Genomic DNA, 19,965 nt, shown 5'->3' with positions numbered 1-19,965 from the left:
GCCGAATCTTCAACAATAATAAATACGAAGATGATACAACCTTAATAGCAACAAGCATACTGTAGATGAATAAAGTACTTATTACAAAATGTTAAGATGAAAAACTCAAACATGGGACTCCTACTCAATACAAAGAAGACAAAGATATTGACTACTGCCAGGTATGACCGGGACTCATTTGAGATGGATGGCGACAAACTGGAAGTTGTAAAGGATTTCAACCTATTTAGATCAGTGATCAATCAAGATGCAGCGATGACAACAAAAGTCAATAAGAGCATAGCCATGGACAAATCAATAACGATATCACTAGACAAGATCCTCAAATTGAGGAACATTTCATTGGTGATGCAGACATGGCTCATACATAGTCTGGTCTTTTCTGTAGTAACATATGGATGTGAAACCTGGACGAATAAGAAGAATCATTGATTTTGAAATGTGATGCTGGAGAAGAATGTTTTCAATACCATAGATGGCAAAAAGAACAAACAAATCAAGTTTGGATGAAAGCAAGCCAGACATGTAACTTGAAATAAGTTTCACCAAGCTATGACTTACCTACTTTGGACACATTATATGTAGAGAGCAATCACTGGAGAAGGACATCATGGTCGGACGAATAGAAGGAACAAGTCAAAGAGGAAGACCAGCAACCTGATGGCTTGATACTATTAAGATAACAGTGGAGAAGACCCTGGTGGAGCTATTTAGGCTTGCACAAGATTGATCTTCCTACAGAGCATTCATCCATCAAGTCGCAATGGCTAGAGATCGAGCTGAAGGTCATTAAGATTTGTTATGCAAATTCTGGTAAGTGTGTTCAATACTTTTTTACTGTGTCATTTCTCATTAATACACATCATTAATTTCTGGACATCTGTAGTTTGATTCTGTTGCCTGTGTGGATGGACAGGTTGCTATCAACATATGGTGAACAATTTGTGTCAACAGCACCTTTAGAAACATTTTTAGTTAGAAAATTGGTGAGGTGCTCAATACTTATTTCACCCACTGTGATACATTACTTTAAAGGGTTATTCCTTCAAATTCATTATTTTTCAGAAAGAATAGTAAACGCATACTTAGGGGTATTTTACACGTTGCGACATCGTTACCGTTATGTCGTCGGGGTCACGTCGTTAGTTACGCACATCCGGCGCCGGTAACAAAATCGCAACCTGTAAATCCTAAGTGCGACAGTGATTGAGCACAGAAGCGTAAAAAATCGCTGGTCTGTGTAACGTCGTTCATTTCCATAATGTCGCTACATCAGGAGATACGATGTTGTTTGTCGCTCATGCGGCGTCACACATCGCTCTGTGTGCAGCCGCAGGAACGACAAACATCTCCTTACCTGCGTCCACCGGCAATGCGGAAGAAGGAGGTGGGCGGGATGTTATGTTCCGCTCATCTCCGCCCCACTGCTTCTATTTGCTGGCCGCTTAGTGACGTTACGGTGACGCCGAACGCACCTCCCCCTTGAGGGAGGGATTGTTCGGCAGTCACCGCGACGTCGCCGACAAGGTATGTGCATGTGAAGCTGCCGTAGCGATAATGTTCGCTACGGCAGCTATCACACAATATCGCATGTGCGATGGGGGCGGGTGCTATCGCACTCGACATTGCTGGCGATCGCTAACGATGTTGCAGCATGTAAAGTACCCCTTATTGTTAATATAGAAATCAAGCCCAACATAAGCAGCTATTCTGCACCTCTGAGCATCTAGCTTTACATAGCTAAATGTGCTGTCCTATTCTTACCCTGCAAAGACATTTCCCAGCAGTACCTCATCTCTTTCTCCTGTGTGCTCATTACTAGCCCTAACCCTCTGAATTGATGACTCAGAACTGAACTGTGATGGAAGCTTTCTGACAGATGAATATGTAAGGCTTCCAGCACAACTCTGTTATACTGTGCTCAGCTCCGTCACAGATATTTGGCACATTAACCAGCTGATCTATGTCTATAATACCCTGTACGTTGAATGGGCCCTTTGCAGTCCAGTAGCTCATCATAATTTTCCTCTTTATATGTTTGTGAGAAAACCACTGGGAAATGGAAGTGGGCCCATTTATCTTTTAGGCTCCTTTGTGGCTGTACGTGTTTCACCAATGTAATCTGCCCCATCACTTTATGGTCCTGTACACTGCACTCCGCTGTGCCTGAATAATGGAGCTTGTTAACTAGACACAATAGATCTAACACAAGCAGTAGCTGTGTTAGATGCCTGTCCCTGACAAATCAATGATGCAAAACTGCAAATTGTTGATCCATATGGCAGCGGATAATCTTCTGCCACACGCATCAAAACAGCAACATTTGCAGTTTCACATCACTGATCTGTCAGCAACAGGCATCAAACACAGCTCAACCTTCATGTCTTAGCTCTTCAATGCCTAGTTATTGCAAGTGTGAAGCCCTGCAGGTGCGGTGCAGCAGTGTATTACCCTTAGGGACTCCACGGGATGGGACGGTCTGGTCACAGGTAGGGAACCTTCGTTTTGGGATTCGTCGTGACGCCACTCTCAGAATTGCGGTCAGTGCGGACCGCCACTGCAGGTTAAGGGATGCCTGGGGCTGATGGTGGGTGCAGTAGGTTGTAATAGCCTCCTGAGAGTAAGGCAAGCCCCAGGTCCCGGTGTATGTGGGTGGGACCACAGGTCGCAGAATGACTCAAACACAGTCCAAGAAGTCTTTTAACGTGTTTACTCACTGTTTAGAGGTCACGGTGAGATGCCCGGGCGACACTGTGATAACCAGGTGGAACCAGGAATTCCAGGAGGCCGTTCTGAGGGTAGCTGTCCGCTCGCCCTCCTTGCACTCTTTTTTTGTTTGGGAGGATCCCTTGCTTGAAGCGTGGTAGGACTCCTCCAGGGAAGCTGTTACTAGCCTGCTCCCCTCTCTCTGGCCCGTCTGCCGGCAGCGTGGCCTTGGTGGGATGGCTTCTGGCTCTGTCCCCTTATGGGCCTGGTGATTGCTGCTTGGCTCGAGCTCTGTGTAGTAGTGGTGAGGGCATAAAGTACCCCCCACCTGTAGGTTAAGCAGCTCTGGATGATTTGCTGCCTGTACTGGGGATCTGTTTCCCCTTGCGTGCTCGGATACCAGGATCTCCGTACTCAGCCACCCCTCTCTCTCTGGGTGTCTTTCAGGCCGACCCACGGTACCCTTTCTCCCCCGCTTTCAGCTTCTGCACTCCTCAGGACCCGTCTGACACGAGAGCCCCTCTGCTCCCTTTCACCTCCAGCTCCAGACTCCTTCTCACTTCCTCTCTGCCCTGCTTCCTAGCAACCAGCCTCTGAACACACCCCTAGCTGGGAATTGCAAGTTAACCCCCTACTGGCTACCCAAGGGTCCCTTCTTGTGGTGTGGGAGACCTGGTCACTATCTGTTTGTGTGTGCACCTCATCCTGGCCTTTGGAAATTACCTGGAAGCATTGTCCCCGCATGGGTGCAATACTCTGTGGTGCCTGACCAGGTCAGGGGCGCCACATTCCCCCTTAGTTATCATCAGCACGTCCTCGGGCTGCAAAGACAAGAGAAAAAGGTAAATACAAACTTTTCCCACACAGGGGCAATCATTTACATTTAAACATACCAGGTACCATTTCACCACCAACCACCCACATGTCCGAAACCCACCCAAAAACCTCCAGGAGGTAGGTCGCCGGTCCTTTTGGTGACCAGGTCTGGGCCATCACATTCCCCAAACCTTTCCTCCAATCTTCCTCTCCTGAGGAGAGTGGTGTAAGGTAGGCCCCATAAACAGGCGTACCCGCTTCCGAGTGTTGGAGGGCAGGCCCCATAAACAGGCGTGCCCCCTTGTTGGTGCAGAGCCATGCCCCTCAACAGGCAGACTCTGTGGTTGATACCAAGGAGGTAACTTTTTACAATGCAAAAGTTTGTGGTTAAAGCCAGTTCATAACTGATGGTCCATTTTTAAAGTGCACGTGAACTAGTGCAAAGAAAACATTTTAAAGAGGTCTCACAATAGTCCTTGTGGGCACATTTCACTTAAACGTTACCTAACTGTAAACAGGTTAAACATTACATTTCATACCGTCACTTTGAACTAAACTGTACTTTCTCTATAGCGTAATGGGAGCTGACCAAAGTTGCTGCGGGTTGATCTACGCAGTACTATACTGTCATCTGTCTGAGGTTGTGTCCTCCCACCCGATGTATGTGTCTCAATGTGAATAATGGGTGTACTGGGTATTGATACCAGTGCATGGTCTTCTGCTTCAGCTACATTTGGCTCTTCCAGGTTCTGAACAGGTTCTTCTGGTTCTCTTACTTCTCTAGATTGAGGGAATGTAATGACTGGAATAACTACTGCTCCATTGTATTGAGGCCAACTTGCTGGGAAATCTCCAAGTACAGTATGGATCATCTTTTCTTTTGGTTCTTGAACTGGCAAAGGGTGGGGAATTTCTTCAGGGGTTCTTAGTTGTTCAGGACATTTCTTTAAGCGATCTCTAGAAACGACAGCTGTTGTTTTTCCTCCATCCTTGCTGATACGGCATGTCTTTTCATTGCTAAGCGTCGATGGTAACACAGTATAGGGTTCTTCTTCCCAGTGATTGTCAAGTTTATGATGTCTTCTCTTTCTCTTGAGAACTATATCTCCTGGCATCAAAGGAACAGCAGGTGCTTTTCGATTGTAGGCCTTTTCTTGTTTCTCACGCTGCTGAGTCAGGCTTCGCTCCACACACTCTTGTACTTTCTTGTATTGGGCTTGGCGGTTGGAATCCCAATCAGCACCTTGTTGATGGTCTTCAGGGGTCTCAACTCCCATTTCCAGATCTACTGGCAATCTCCCTGGTCTGGCCCTCATCAGGTATGCCGGTGTGCAGTTCGTGGAACTCACAGGGATGTTGTTATACATGTCCACTAGATCGGGCAGTTTTTCCGGCCACCGACTTCGTTCTTCTAATGGGAGAGTCTTCAGAAGGTCGAGAATGATGTGGTTCATTTTCTCACACATGCCATTGGTCTGAGGATGGTAAGGCGTGGTACGGATCTTCTTGCAGCCGTAAAGGTTACAAAACTCCTTAAACACTTCAGCTTCAAAGGCTGGTCCTTGGTCAGTGAGCACTTGGTCTGGATAGCCATGTGGTCGACAGAAATGTGTCTGGAACGCTTTGGCTGCAGTCTGACCGGTCAAGTCCTTGACTGGTACTACCACCAGGAATCTGGAGTAGTGGTCAACCATAGTGAGAGCGTAGTTGTAGCCTTGTCTGCTGGGTGCCAACTTTACATGGTCCAGGGCCACGATCTCCAGGGGCCGTTTAGTTTGGATTGGCTGGAGTGGTGCTCTTTGGCTGGGCTGGTCTTTTCTTCTAAGATTGCAGGGCCCGCAGTTTCGACACCACTTCTCTAGGGCAGATCTCATGCCCACCCAGTAGAATCTTACTTTCAGTAGGGCCTCCAGTTTCTTCCAACCAAAGTGGCCTGCACCATTGTGATAGGCTTCTAGCACCATCCTCGTATCCTTCTGTGGTACAATCACTTGCCACACCTTCTCATGCGTCCTCGGGTCAATGATGCTCCTGTAAAGTTTGTCTTGATAGATGAATAATCGACCCCTCTCCTTCCATAGGTACTGTGCCTCAGCTGGGGCTCCTTTGTCAAGGCTGGCGCCAGGCTGGTTGATCAGTTTCTTTACCAAGCCTACCGCTGGATCATTTTCCTGGGTCTCCTTCCAGTTGTAGTGAGGTAGTGGGTTCAGGGTCACCTCTTGGCGGTTGGCACGCAACTGCCGACACTGTTTTGCTCCATGGCGATGGAACGCTGGCAGCTCAATCTCTTCAAGATCATCTACATCTTCACCCTCGTCTGCTAGGTGAGGCATCCTGGACAGAGCATCTGCGTTGCCGTTCTTGCGGCCAGCTCGATACTTGACAGTAAAGTCATAATTCGCCAGTCGGGCTACCCAACGCTGCTCCATGGCACCCAATTTAGCAGTATCCAAGTGGGTCAGGGGGTTGTTGTCCGTGAAGACAGTGAATTTGGTGGCTGCCAGGTAGTGCTTGAACCGCTCTGTGATAGCCCATACCATGGCCAGGAACTCTAGCTTAAATGAGCTATAATTTTCTGGGTTTCTTTCAGTAGGCCTGAGCTTCCTGCTGGCGTAAGCAATCACACGCTCTTTGCCTTCCTGCACCTGTGAAAGCACTGCTCCCAGTCCCACATTACTGGCATCTGTATACAGTACAAATGGTAGACTGTAGTCAGGGTAGGCTAGGATCTCTTCACCCGTCAAGGCCCCTTTCATTTGTCTGAAGGAGTGTTCTTCTGCTTCTCCCCAGTGAAATGGCGGGCCGGAGGTCTTTCCTTTCTTCTTTGGGTGGCCTACCAGGAGCTCTTGCAAAGGCGCTGCCATTTTCGTGTATCCCTTGATGAACCTTCTGTAGTAGCCTACCAAGCCAAGGAACTGACGTACCTCCCGAACGGTAGTAGGTGTGGGCCATTCCTGGATGACTGTGACCTTCTCTGGGTCCGGTGCTACTCCTTCTGCACTGACCACGTGACCTAGGTACTGGACCTTTGGCTTCAGTAAATGGCACTTGGATGGTTTCAGCTTCATTCCATATCGGGATAGCGCTTCAAAGACTTCAGCCAGGTGTTTCAGGTGGTCCTCGTAGGTCTTGGAGTACACGATGACATCATCCAGGTAGAGCAGGACGGTTTCAAAGTTGAGGTGCCCTAGGCAGCATTCCATAAGCCTCTGGAAGGTCCCGGGGGCATTGCAGAGTCCAAATGGCATGCTGTTGAACTCACAGAGGCCCATTGGGGTGGTGAAGGCCGTCTTCTCCCGATCTTCTTCTGCTACAGATACTTGCCAGTAGCCACTAGTAAGATCTAGGGTAGAAAAGTAGTTAGAGGTTTTCAAGGCAGCGAGGGATTCCTCTATCCTTGGCAAAGGGTAGGCATCCTTGTGTGTTATCTGATTTATCCATCTGTAATCCACACACATCCTCATCGTGCCATCCTTCTTTCTCACCAGGACCAGGGGAGCCGCCCAGGGGCTGCAACTGTCCCTTATGACTCCTGCCTCCTTCATGTCCTTCAGCATGTCCTTTGTGCGCTGGTAATGGGCTGGTGGAATAGGCCTGTCTTTCCTTAATGGGAGGATGACTGCCTGTGGGTATGTGATGTTGCACCCCTTTGATCCTACCAAAGTCTAGTGGGTTCTTACTAAAGACCTGCTCGTATTCTTGCACGACCCTGTAAACCCCATGTTTCTGGTAGACGGGTGTAGAGTCAGTCCCCACGTGTAGTTTCTGGCACCAGTCCTCTAACTGCTTTTGGGAGGTCTCGTCCTCTGTTGAGTCAGCTTGTGTCAGGGGACCTACAGGTGTTATGGCGTCATCTGAGCATGTAAACAGTTTGGCTATGGTAGCGTACCTTGGTAGTCTGGCTTCCTCCTCCCCACAGTTCAACACTCGTACAGGCACTCGTCCCTTGTGTACATCAACTACCCCCCTGGCTGTCAGAATCGTGGGCCAGTGGTCTGAATGAGTGGGCTCTAGTACAGCCTGGTAATCTTGTCCTCTGAGACCTACCGCTGCTCTACACCACATCATCATTTCACTCCGTGGGGGTATCACAATGGGGTTAGCATCCATCACCCGTACACTACCAATCTCACCGCCAGTCTGTTTTACCTGTTGCTTCCTCAGAATGATTCGGATCTCCTTTTGCAAGGCTCTTTGCGACCTGCCCTCAGCACCTTCAACAATCTGGTGAAGCAACAACAACACTTCCCCTAGGCAATTTTCTATGACATTAGTGCCTAAAATCATTTGCGGGTTCCTTTCTCTAATATCAGTGTCCACAACAATCAGTCCTTGTCCCTTCTTTTCCTGCCTTCCCACCTTTATGGTTACCTCTTTGACCCCAATCTGGTCTATAGGTTGTCCGTTGGCAGCATAGATGGTGAGGGAGGGGTCCGGTGGTCGGAGATCGTCGTCCGACCAAAACCTACGATACAGGACATACGGAATCGTGGTTACCTGAGAGCCGGTGTCCAATAATGCCGGGGTAGGGATCCCATCCAGGACGATGGACAGGACAGGACGCCCACCCACGTACTGCTCACGGCAGCGACCTGGGCCTGATCTTCTTAATCCTGAGGACTGGCCCTCGGCCCCAGGTTTGGCTCGTTTAAAGGGCAAGCCCTTGCATAGTGACCTGCCTCCTGGCAACGACGACAGATGGGTTGTCCAGATGAGTCATAGCGATCACTGCTCCTGCCTCGGGTTGTAGGACCTCTTCTCCTCCGCATCCAAGGGACGTCCTCTGGGCTGTCAGCTAGCAGGATCCGATGAGGGACTTTGGTTTCTGAGGGCAACTGCATTGCTTTCAGGATTTGTGCGACATCCTTAGTGAGCTGTTGCACCTGGGAGGATAGTGTATTTATAGTCTCTGCTGACGCGTTGAGTCCTTTTGCAGTTACCAGGGACTGCGAGGAGGATTCCGCTCCTGCAGCCGTGGAACTGGCAGGCCATGCGGGTGCGACGGGGTCTGTGTCCACAGGAGGTTGGAGTGCTTTCACTGCCCTGTCTTTCAGAATGGCAAAGTCCACGTCAGGGTGTTCCAGGGACCACAGCTTCATCTGCTTCCCATCCTCAGGAGAGCGCAGGCCCCGCAAGAATTGTTCCTTCATCATCCGGTTTCCTTCCTGATCACTGACAGGGTCCACCAGCTTGAGAGCCCGTAGTGCAGCCTGCAGCCTGAGGGCATAGTCTCTTATGCTATCTTGGGGCTTCTGACGGCAGTTATAGAAGTCCGTCCTCAGCTCTCCCTCTGTGCGGTGTTCAAAAGCAGCTGCTAGTTTGGCAAAGATGGTCTCAACAGAGCCCCGGTCATCATTGGTCCAGGACTCAGCTTCCAATTCTGCTGCTCCAGTCAATTGTCCCAGCACCACAGCGGCCCTCTGCTTACCAGTCATCGCGTGCATGTCTAGCAGGGTGTTGATCTTCTTCTTAAACCCGGTCAGCGTGTCTATTTTACCGGTGTATTGGGGCAGCCATTGCGCTCCTGGGACATACAGTAAGGAAACTGGCATTATGGGGGAGACTTCGGCCGGCGCGGCTGCGACCGCGGCACCGGCACCGGGCGCTGCTGCGTCCAGCGCGACGGGGGCTGGCATCGCTTGGGCTGCGTCGCCCTGACCAGGGGCATTACCTCCTGCAGCGTCCATTTTTCTTCAAAAATCTGCGCGCTCCCTTTCCACTTCCTGGGTCAGAACGCTCTCTGAATTGTGGGGATTCTGGGGCGGCCACACCTCTTCGTGGGCGGTGCTCTTCTCCCTCGCGCGGGCTGCAGCGCGCGCTTTTGAAGATGGCAATATGGCGGCGGTTCAATTTTTGCGGTCGGACCTCTGAGGCGCACGGTCACCTGTCTGAACAGGTCTAGTCCAAATCCTGTTCGTGACGCCAGATATGTGAAGCCCTGCAGGTGCGGTGCAGCAGTGTATTACCCTTAGGGACTCCACGGGATGGGACGGTCTGGTCACAGGTAGGGAACCTTCGTTTTGGGATTCGTCGTGACGCCACTCTCAGAATTGCGGTCAGTGCGGACCGCCACTGCAGGTTAAGGGATGCCTGGGGCTGATGGTGGGTGCAGTAGGTTGTAATAGCCTCCTGAGAGTAAGGCAAGCCCCAGGTCCCGGTGTATGTGGGTGGGACCACAGGTCGCAGAATGACTCAAACACAGTCCAAGAAGTCTTTTAACGTGTTTACTCACTGTTTAGAGGTCACGGTGAGATGCCCGGGCGACACTGTGATAACCAGGTGGAACCAGGAATTCCAGGAGGCCGTTCTGAGGGTAGCTGTCCGCTCGCCCTCCTTGCACTCTTTTTTTGTTTGGGAGGATCCCTTGCTTGAAGCGTGGTAGGACTCCTCCAGGGAAGCTGTTACTAGCCTGCTCCCCTCTCTCTGGCCCGTCTGCCGGCAGCGTGGCCTTGGTGGGATGGCTTCTGGCTCTGTCCCCTTATGGGCCTGGTGATTGCTGCTTGGCTCGAGCTCTGTGTAGTAGTGGTGAGGGCATAAAGTACCCCCCACCTGTAGGTTAAGCAGCTCTGGATGATTTGCTGCCTGTACTGGGGATCTGTTTCCCCTTGCGTGCTCGGATACCAGGATCTCCGTACTCAGCCACCCCTCTCTCTCTGGGTGTCTTTCAGGCCGACCCACGGTACCCTTTCTCCCCCGCTTTCAGCTACTGCACTCCTCAGGACCCGTCTGACACGAGAGCCCCTCTGCTCCCTTTCACCTCCAGCTCCAGACTCCTTCTCACTTCCTCTCTGCCCTGCTTCCTAGCAACCAGCCTCTGAACACACCCCTAGCTGGGAATTGCAAGTTAACCCCCTACTGGCTACCCAAGGGTCCCTTCTTGTGGTGTGGGAGACCTGGTCACTATCTGTTTGTGTGTGCACCTCATCCTGGCCTTTGGAAATTACCTGGAAGCATTGTCCCCGCATGGGTGCAATACTCTGTGGTGCCTGACCAGGTCAGGGGCGCCACACAAGCTCTGTAGCAGAGGTAGCATTGTACAAGACAGTTGATTAATCAGGAAACCTCTATTTATGCCCAATACTCTCCAAATGTGGGGCTGGCCTCAAACTTCTTCATTATATTTAAACACAACATAAGCAGTTTTACAACACAGTGTTCCAAAGTAAGCCCTAGGCCATCTAAACTCTAGCAAAACATATGCAGCACCCCTTACTATGAGACTACGCCTACTCCCCAGTACTTCATAATCAAACACACATTGACCATGCCATTCTTGTAGTGAGTCCAATAGGTTTTATTACAACCTGTCTTGCACCAAACTGGGAGCATTATGGGAAAAGCTCATGAACCTCTTATTGGGCTCTCCCAATTGGAACCTAGGAGCCTACCTGGTCTTTCCAAAACATGGAAAGGTGGAGTGACAGACACCACTTCTCAAACATCCAGGTCCTCTTCCAGATTTTAGACATAAATCTTGAAAAGAACCTCATTCTGCTACACACACCTTGATTATCTGAAGTTTGACTCTTGAGTAGCATTGGCACAGTATACATAAAATCTATTATTTTTTCATATGACTTTGAAAAGTTGTAATGGAATGCTTACTTGCATCATTGTAAGCTATGTGCATGAAATGAGCCGTGCATCAGGTTACTTTCATTTAGGAAGCAATTTTGTAAGCTGCAGTTAGACTCTGTATAGCATCACTTTTCTGTATGTCTGTGAATTGGCTTCCATATCTGTTTTCTTCACAGGCAGTCTCAGCTCAGGTAATGGATTACCTGTATGACAGCTGGAAGAAGTATGAAACTGAGTGCCAACAGAATATGTCAATGGGGTCCCCTGCAACAGGTTAATAGCATGCTGTCTTTATCATATATACTTACAAAATGTAGGCTCCTTATTATATATTAACGTATAAGCAATCAGTAACACATGACAATTACAACATAGCAAATTTGCAGTCACCTCTTCTTGTTATTCTTAACAAGACTAAAGGGTGCTTTACACGAAACGATCTATCGTGCGATAGATCGTTGGGGTCACTGTTTTTGTGACGCACATCCGACATCGCTTGCGACGTCGGGCTGTATGACACCTCTGAGCGACGCAGTATCGCTCACAAATCGTGAGTCGTGTAATCGTCACTCGGTTTCATAATCTCGTTTAATTAAAATAGCGCCGGTTGGTCATCATTCCTGGGGTAGCACACGCCGCTCCGTGTGACACCCCGGGAACGATGAACTGCAGCTTACCTCCGTCCCGCGGCACCCACCGGATATGCGGAAGGAAGGAGGTGGGCGGGATGTTTACGTCCTGCTCATCTGCGCCCCTCCGCTTCTATTGGCCGGCCGCTGTGTGACGTCGATGTGACGGCGAATGTCCCTCCCCCTTCAGGAAGAGGATGTTCGCCGCCCACAGCGAAGTCGCACAGCAGGTAAGTACGTGTGACGGGGGTTAACGACTTTGTTCGCCACGGGCAACTAATTGCCCTTGACGCACAAACAACAGGGGCGGGTACGATCGATTGTGAAATTGCACGATTGATAGTACCGTGTAAAGCAGGCTTAAGGGTACCGTCTCACTAAACGACGTACCAGCGATTCCGACCATGATACGACCTTGTTAGGATTGCTGGTACGTCGCTACAGGGTCGCTAGTGAGCTGTCAAACAGTCAGATCTTCCCAACGACGCAGCAACAATACGGCGGTCGCTGGGACCCTGTCACATAGCACGATTCAAATCTTGATTAGTAACATAGGCGCACATCTGCATTGCCTTTTCCGCGCCCCCTCTGCTCTGATTGGTGGTCGTAACTGCGTTGTGACTGGGCGGCCTTGCCTTTAGAGAAGGCAACATAATAGCCCTTCCATCCTTCTCCATCCTTGTCCATCCTACAGTCTCGATGCAGAATGGACTGTATTACGATCTGCTGCTACACGCGGTCCGGGACAAGTGAATTCAGCCATCTGAAATGTACTGCGATCTACAAGCCAGAATAGAGGATGGAAGCTGCCAATCCGAACGCAGTAGCGATCACCAATCGGAGCAGAGAGGGCACAGAATACAACGAAGATGCACGCCTACGTGAGTCACGAACGAGGTCGTTGGGTAAGGTATAAAACACACCGATGCGTGCTGCACAGGGGGAGCCCAACGACCAAAAAATGAACCAGAACAGTGTGTAACGATCAGCAATTTTACAGCAGGGGCCAGGTCGCTGCTTAGTGTCACACACAGCGAGATCGCTGATGAGGTCACTGGTATGTCACAAAACCTGTGACTCAGCAGCGATCTCGCTATGTGAGAAGTACCCCTAAGAGATCTAACCAAATTGGCCTTTCTTTGTGGTACAGCTGCATCTGGAAGTTAGTTGTTCGGAAAAGTCTAGGACCGATGTGACATACAGTCAGGCTCAGAAATATTTGGACAGTGACACAAGTTTTGTTATTTTAGCTGTTTACAAAAACATGTTCAGAAATACAATTATATATATAATATGGGCTGAAAGTGCACACTCCCAGCTGCAATATGAGAGTTTTCACATCCAAATCGGAGAAAGGGTTTAGGAATCATAGCTCTGTAATGCTTAGCCTCCTCTTTTTCAAGGGACCAAAAGTAATTGGACAAGGGGCTGCAATTAACTCTGAAGGCATCTCCCTCGTTAACCTGTAATCAATGAAGTGGTTAAAAGGTCTGGTGTTGATTACAGGTGTGTGGTTTTGCATTTGGAAGCTGTTGCTGTGACCAGACAACATGCGGTCTAAGGAACTCTCAATTGAGGTGAAGCAGAACATCCTGAGGCTGAAAAAAAAGAAAAAATCCATCAGAGAGATAGCAGACATGCTTGGAGTAGCAAAATCAACAGTCGGGTACATTCTGAGAAAAAAGGAATTGACTGGTGAGCTTGGGAACTCAAAAAGGCCTGGGCATCCACGGATGACAACAGTGGTGGATGATCGCCGCATACTTTCTTTGGTGAAGAAGAACCCGTTCACAACATCAACTAAAGTCCAGAACACTCTCAGTGAAGTAGGTGTATCTGTCTCTAAGTCAACAGTAAAGAGAAGACTCCATGAAAGTAAATACAAAGGGTTCACATCTAGATGCAAACCATTCATCAATTCCAAAAATAGACAGGCCAGAGTTAAATTTGCTGAAAAACACCTCATGAAGCCAGCTCAGTTCTGGAAAAGTATTCTATGGACAGATGAGACAAAGATCAACCTGTACCAGAATGATGGGAAGAAAAAAGTTTGGAGAAGAAAGGGAACGGCACATGATCCAAGGCACACCACATCCTCTGTAAAACATGGTGGAGGCAACGTGATGGCATGGGCATGCATGGCTTTCAATGGCACTGGGTCACTTGTGTTTATTGATGATATAACAGCAGACAAGAGTAGCCGGATGAATTCTGAAGTGTACCGGGATATACTTTCAGCCCAGATTCAGCCAAATGCCGCAAAGTTGATCGGACGGCGCTTCATAGTACAGATGGACAATGATACCAAGCATACAGCCAAAGCTACCCAGGAGTTCATGAGTGCAAAAAAGTTGAACATTCTGCAATGGCCAAGTCAATCACCAGATCTTAACCCAATTGAGCATGCATTTCACTTGCTCAAATCCAGACTTAAGACGGAAAGACCCAAAAACAAGCAAGACCTGAAGACTGCGGCTGTAAAGGCCTGGCAAAGCATTAAGAAGGAGGAAACCCAGCATTTGGTGATGTCCATGGGTTCCAGACTTAAGGCAGTGATTGCCTCCAAAGGATTCGCAACAAAATATTGAAAATAAAAATATTTTGTTTGGGTTTGGTTTATTTGTCCAATTACTTTTGACCTCCTAAAATGTGGAGTGTTTGTAAAGAAATGTGTACAATTCCTACAATTTCTATCAGATATTTTTGTTTAAACCTTCAAATTAAACGTTACAATCTGCACTTGAATTCTGTTGTAGAGGTTTCATTTCAAATCCAATGTGGTGGCATGCAGAGCCCAACTCGCGAAAATTGTGTCACTGTCCAAATATTTCTGGACCTAACTGTAAATGGAACAAAGTGGTTAACAGAGATTCTCTTTCATTGACTAACAAAATAATAGGAATATGGCCAAACTGCACTCTATTAAAGGATATTCATTGTCTTTACATCAAGTTCTTCTATCAAGTTAAAAAGCTGTGTTCTATTTTTATTAAATTGATTTATTCCTTTACAGTATGTAATTAATTTCCATAATTGAAACTGTGATGTTTCCTCAGGATTGGTCTGCAACAGGACATTTGATAAGTTTTCCTGCTGGCCAGATACTCAACCTAATACCACTGCCAATGTCTCTTGCCCCTGGTTCTTGCCTTGGTACAAGAAAGGTAAGACATCTTCAGTAAGCTTAATTTGTAACAAATGAGTCAGTAACAAGATTGTCCCCTCTCAGTGCAGCATGGCTCCGTATACAAACATTGTGGACCAGATGGGCAATGGGCACCCATGGTGCATGGCCATCCTTTACGTGATGCTCGGGAATGTCAACTTGACCAAGCAGATATGGAGGACCAGGTACAATTATATAGAGTTCTCTACAAACATTGTGCTGTTTCATATGCTCTACAGAACCATTATTGTCTGTTGGCGCCTCAGTCACTTTTGAGGTGCCGTTACACTGATTGTATCGCTCTTTTCAGATAAGGTATTGGCTCAATGGAACTCATTGTTCCTCAAGCTGGTAGTTTCTGATTGTTGATGGGCTTTTTGCCATGACATTCTTCAACCCATTTCCACCATCAACTTTAGGTTGGCTCTTGAGCTTGCCAAAAATCCAAGTTGTTTGAGTTGGTATATCCTGCTTTGCTAAAAATAAGAAAATGCAGATATAAACAAGCAAATTATTTTGGAGTCAGAATAGAGTTACTACTGGTGTTTCAGTGGCATTTACCAAGTTTTCTTTAAGAAAGGATCAAGAGAACACATTTTGCTTAAAGAACTAATTAAGGAATCAGAATTCTAATTATCTAGATATTCCAAACTTCAAACTGTCTTCCTTTCTCCAAGACTTTTCTCATGCTGCACCTAGGCTCTATGGAATGCACTACTGCATTAACTCCCAACATCCACAGTTCCTTAAATATACTTTTAAAGTACACTTTTTGTTATAGGTAGGCCTACCACACATTCTACTATATTTCTCAGAACACACACAGATACTAGCTGGGTGACTAACTCATTCATCTGTATGTATACTTCCATTTTTTCTTTTTATTAAAGATGGCTTCATTGATTTAACATTAAATACTTTTGCCTTTTAGCTCTTAGAAGTAGGATCTTTATGCCTTTTGTTTGAATTTTCAAATAGTTTCATACTATTAAATGCTAAATCTGGTTGTACATGTGTAGTGGGTGGGCCTACCCCCTACTAGTTTAGCATAGTTACCCGGCATTGTGATTATTAAAAGTGTTGATTTTTATTATTGTATATGATGTGTTAGGGCACCCCCTAGTGGCCGGGTGGGACGGCTGTTGCCACTGGGGAGGAGGAGTCGGCCGGATATCTAGGCAAGGTCTGAATGTGTGTAGGGAGAGAGGATCCGGGGCAGCGGAGAGTGCACATCTGCAACGGCAAGTGTGATTGTGTGAGCGGACCATCAAGGGACACCGGAGATAAGGAGGTGAACGCAACCTCAAAGCCTATTCTGCCGGTGTGGGTCCGGTGTATGCTTGGCTGAAGAGTGGAAGCCCGTAGGAAGTGGAGTACTTTGGGCATATTCCCACCAGAGGGTGCGTTCGGGCAGGGTGTCCCCAGCTCCACTAATATTGCCGGAATCTGCTGCCCGGAGTGTTTTATCTTTGTGAATAAATGTCGTTTTTATTGCATCTGGACTTTTGCCTGCAGCCTTTTTGTGCATCGGCCGATGAAGACACCGACATACACTCTCTCAACATTAAAGAAGTGATGAAGCCAGGGATGTGCCTTGAATACAGTGCTGCCACGACTACACAGCCAGAGGCCTCCCAGACTTGTCACTTCAAGTGGCGTAGTCGGCAGGATCCGATTCCCCTGCCAGGAACCCAAGAAGCCGGAGACCAAGTGGTGCCGAGTGCACCGTCTCCGGGCTATGAGAACAGATTTCCAGTCCCATGGTGGGAGGAAGAAGTGCCCAAGGCGTTGGACCGGGCACAAGATGGCGGCAAGATGGCCGTCGTCTGTGAAGATAACGAGAGCGCGCGAAAAGTTGGCGCCAAAAGAAGAGCCTGGGGCTGGCCGGCGCCGAAGAAAAAGGACAGAGTACTCCGCCCAAAGAGGGGAGGCGCCAGCTCCAGGGCATTGAAGATGAAGAAAAAGAAAAAGAAGTACCTCAGCGGAGGAGTCAAGATGATGCGTGAGGCTGGGGGTGGAGTCCGTTTAAGAGCGGGAAACGAAGACCCGCCTCCACTTTCCCCAGTCTCAGCGTCGACATCACCGCCATTACCAGCGATATTGTCGGAGACCGAGATGGAGACCTTTGGGCAACCCGCGGAGTTGGCAACGACTATGGCCCTAATCAGCCTCGGTCGAGGTCGACCCCGGTTCGCCCCTGCTAGTGAGGCCGCGTTGGCGGACCTTCCCATTGGACCGGGAGGTTCCACCAGGCCGGACAAAGTTTCCTGGAAGACCTCATGGGATGCTCAAACCGGGAGCACCATCACAGAGGTGAAGGCGACCTATGCCACCCCACCCATGCCAAACCGTCCGGGGGTTGCAGTCTTCCCATGGGAGACCCCGCAGCTTAACGCCGCCGCTTCCCCATTTGTGCCGGAGCCGGCTGAGGAGTTTGCTGAGCGCTTGGAGAAAGATCACCGGGGCTTCTTCTGGGATCCAGTCATCGCCCCGCCTGCGGAGCCGCGCCCCAGTGTCCCGACCCCGAAGCCTGACCCCGTCCAGGAACGTCTCCTGGCCGAGACCATCGTCCGGGAAATGCTGTCCGGTTCTGGTGGCGAGGAGCTGGCACAGCAGTTTGTGACCGGGGTGGTTGTTAAGTTCAACCAGCAGGACGGATATGGATTCATCCGAGAAGTCGAGACCGGGGATGATTACTTTTATAATAGAGTTCATCTCGACGTGGAAGGACTGCCCAAGCGACTCCATACTTTGTGGCCGGGCGAGAAAGTCCAGTTCCTGCCGGACGCAGGTAGCCGCGGCCTGTTTGCTGTTTGTGTCTCCCGCATGCCAACCACCCGGGAAGCGGAGCAGTGGCAGGAGGAGATTGAGTGGGAGGAGCAGCAAGAGCGGCGCCGGAGCCATGCCAGATCGCTCCCGCCCGCGCCCTCTCAACCCCGGCGTGTCAGGGCTGCTGTCCCGGAAACAGCGACTGCATCGGCCCCTGACCCGGAGAAGGTTCCAACCGTGGTAGCGGTAACGCAAAATGTTACAAACAAGCCGGTCATCATGCTGGACGCACCACCGCCATCTCGGGCAGAGACACCATCACCCCCAAGAGGAGCTGCAGCAGCTGCACCGGCGGAGCCGCCTTTCGCCCCTGTGTCTTTCAGGCGAATCCGCCGCCAGCCGGGACAATCTCTGGGGGCCTATATCCAGGCTCAAGCGGAAGAATGGAAGCGAGCCTGGCCCCCAGAGTAAGTTGTTAACTTCAGCACCTTCAAAGACCGGTGTTGTTCCAGACCGGCAGAAAGTTCCATTGTTGTTGAAAAGTTTTACGGGCCCGTTGCCCTCCAGCAAAGACCGGGAGCGCTTCTGAAGCCTCCGGGCACCTTCAGCAAAGACCGGGAGCGCTTTTGAAGCCTCCGGGCACCTTCAGCAAAGACCGGGAGCGCTATTGAAGCCTCCGGGCGCCCATCTAAGACCGGGAGCGCTGTTGAGCCTCCGGGCGCTATCCAGAGACCGGGAGCGCTGCTGCGCCATTAAGCGCCCCTAAAGACCGGGAGTGCCGCTGAACTGGTGCCGCTGTTGAGGACTGACCCAAAAGGTTTTTTTTGTCAATATGTTTAAAGTTTTAGAGCCTTGCCGGGAGGCTCGGATTTTAAGAGGGGAGGCATGTAGTGGGTGGGCCTACCCCCTACTAGTTTAGCATAGTTACCCGGCATTGTGATTATTAAAAGTGTTGATTTTTATTATTGTATATGATGTGTTAGGGCACCCCCTAGTGGCCGGGTGGGACGGCTGTTGCCACCGGGGAGGAGGAGTCGGCCGGATATCTAGGCAAGGTCTGAATGTGTGTAGGGAGAGAGGATCCGGGGCAGCGGAGAGTGCACATCTGCAACGGCAAGTGTGATTGTGTGAGCGGACCATCAAGGGACACCGGAGATAAGGAGGTGAACGCAACCTCAAAGCCTATTCTGCCAGTGTGGGTCCGGTGTATGCTTGGCTGAAGAGTGGAAGCCCGTAGGAAGTGGAGTACTTTGGGCATATTCCCACCAGAGGGTGCGTTCGGGCAGGGTGTCCCCAGCTCCACTAATATTGCCGGAATCTGCTGCCCGGAGTGTTTTATCTTTGTGAATAAATGTCGTTTTTATTGCATCTGGACTTTTGCCTGCAGCCTTTTTGTGCATCGGCCGATGAAGACACCGACATACACTCTCTCAACATTAAAGAAGTGATGAAGCCAGGGATGTGCCTTGAATACAGTGCTGCCACGACTACACAGCCAGAGGCCTCCCAGACTTGTCACTTCACATGTACCATTTGAAAAGTGCTGCTAATTATGTTGTCGATATATATAAAGCAATTGTATTATTATTATTATTATTATTATTATTATTATTACTACTACTATTATTTCCTGATTTACTCATTTAAGATTTCCTGGCAGAAGTTTGATTTCATCCTCAAATACCATAGAAAGTTAGAGACTCTGAATATTCCTATTGTTAATGTTCAGCATACTTTTGACAAATCACAGCTGACATTAACCCTATATAATATCCGATTGACACCGCACCACAGCATTCGGGAAGAGGCGGGTAAAGTGCCATAATTGGCGCATCTAATGGATGCGCCAATTTTGGAGTGGCTGCGGGCTGCTATTTTTAGGCTGGGGAGGGCCCAATAATCATGGACCTTCCTAGCCTGAAAATTCCAGTCCCCAGCTCACTGCTTTATCTGCGCTGGTTATCAAAAATCGGTGGGAGCACAAGTCATATTTTTTATTATTTATTTAAATAAATAAATAACAAATGTTGTGTAGGAGCCTCTATTTTTGATAACCAGCCAAGGTAAAGCACACAGCTGGTGGCTGCAGCCCACAGCTGTCGATTTTTACCTGCATTGGTTATCACAAATAGACTGGGGACAGCAACTCAAAGTGGCGTAATACTGTGACAACATTGTTACCATAAGCGGCCTGTGTTTCAGAGATACAATCATATGAAAAAGTTTGGGCACCCCTATTAATGTTAACCTTTTTTCTTTAGAACATTTTGGGTTTTTGCAACAGCTATTTCAGTTTCATAT

The 19,965-nt window shown here is 49.0% G+C and overlaps 1 protein-coding gene across 2 annotated transcripts in view; it reads left to right on the top strand.

Moving 5' to 3' along the window:
* GCGR (glucagon receptor) overlaps window positions 1-19,965 on the top strand; it is a 130,727-nt gene that overhangs the window by 77,014 nt on the left and 33,748 nt on the right. The window contains exons 3-5 of one of the 2 annotated variants that reach the window (XM_075347451.1): window positions 11,277-11,373; window positions 14,786-14,893; window positions 14,959-15,080. In XM_075347451.1, coding sequence (XP_075203566.1) covers window positions 11,277-11,373; window positions 14,786-14,893; window positions 14,959-15,080 — 327 coding nt within the window. Of the gene's footprint in view, window positions 1-11,276; window positions 11,374-14,785; window positions 14,894-14,958; window positions 15,081-19,965 lie in introns of those variants that run through there. The other variant, XM_075347452.1, reaches the window with a different exon arrangement.

The sequence above is a fragment of the Anomaloglossus baeobatrachus genome, chromosome 5 (genome assembly GCF_048569485.1).
Source record: "Anomaloglossus baeobatrachus isolate aAnoBae1 chromosome 5, aAnoBae1.hap1, whole genome shotgun sequence".
NCBI lineage: Eukaryota > Metazoa > Chordata > Amphibia > Anura > Aromobatidae > Anomaloglossus > Anomaloglossus baeobatrachus.
The sequence above is the reverse complement of the archived record's forward strand: the minus strand, read 5'-3'. Positions and strand labels throughout refer to the sequence as shown.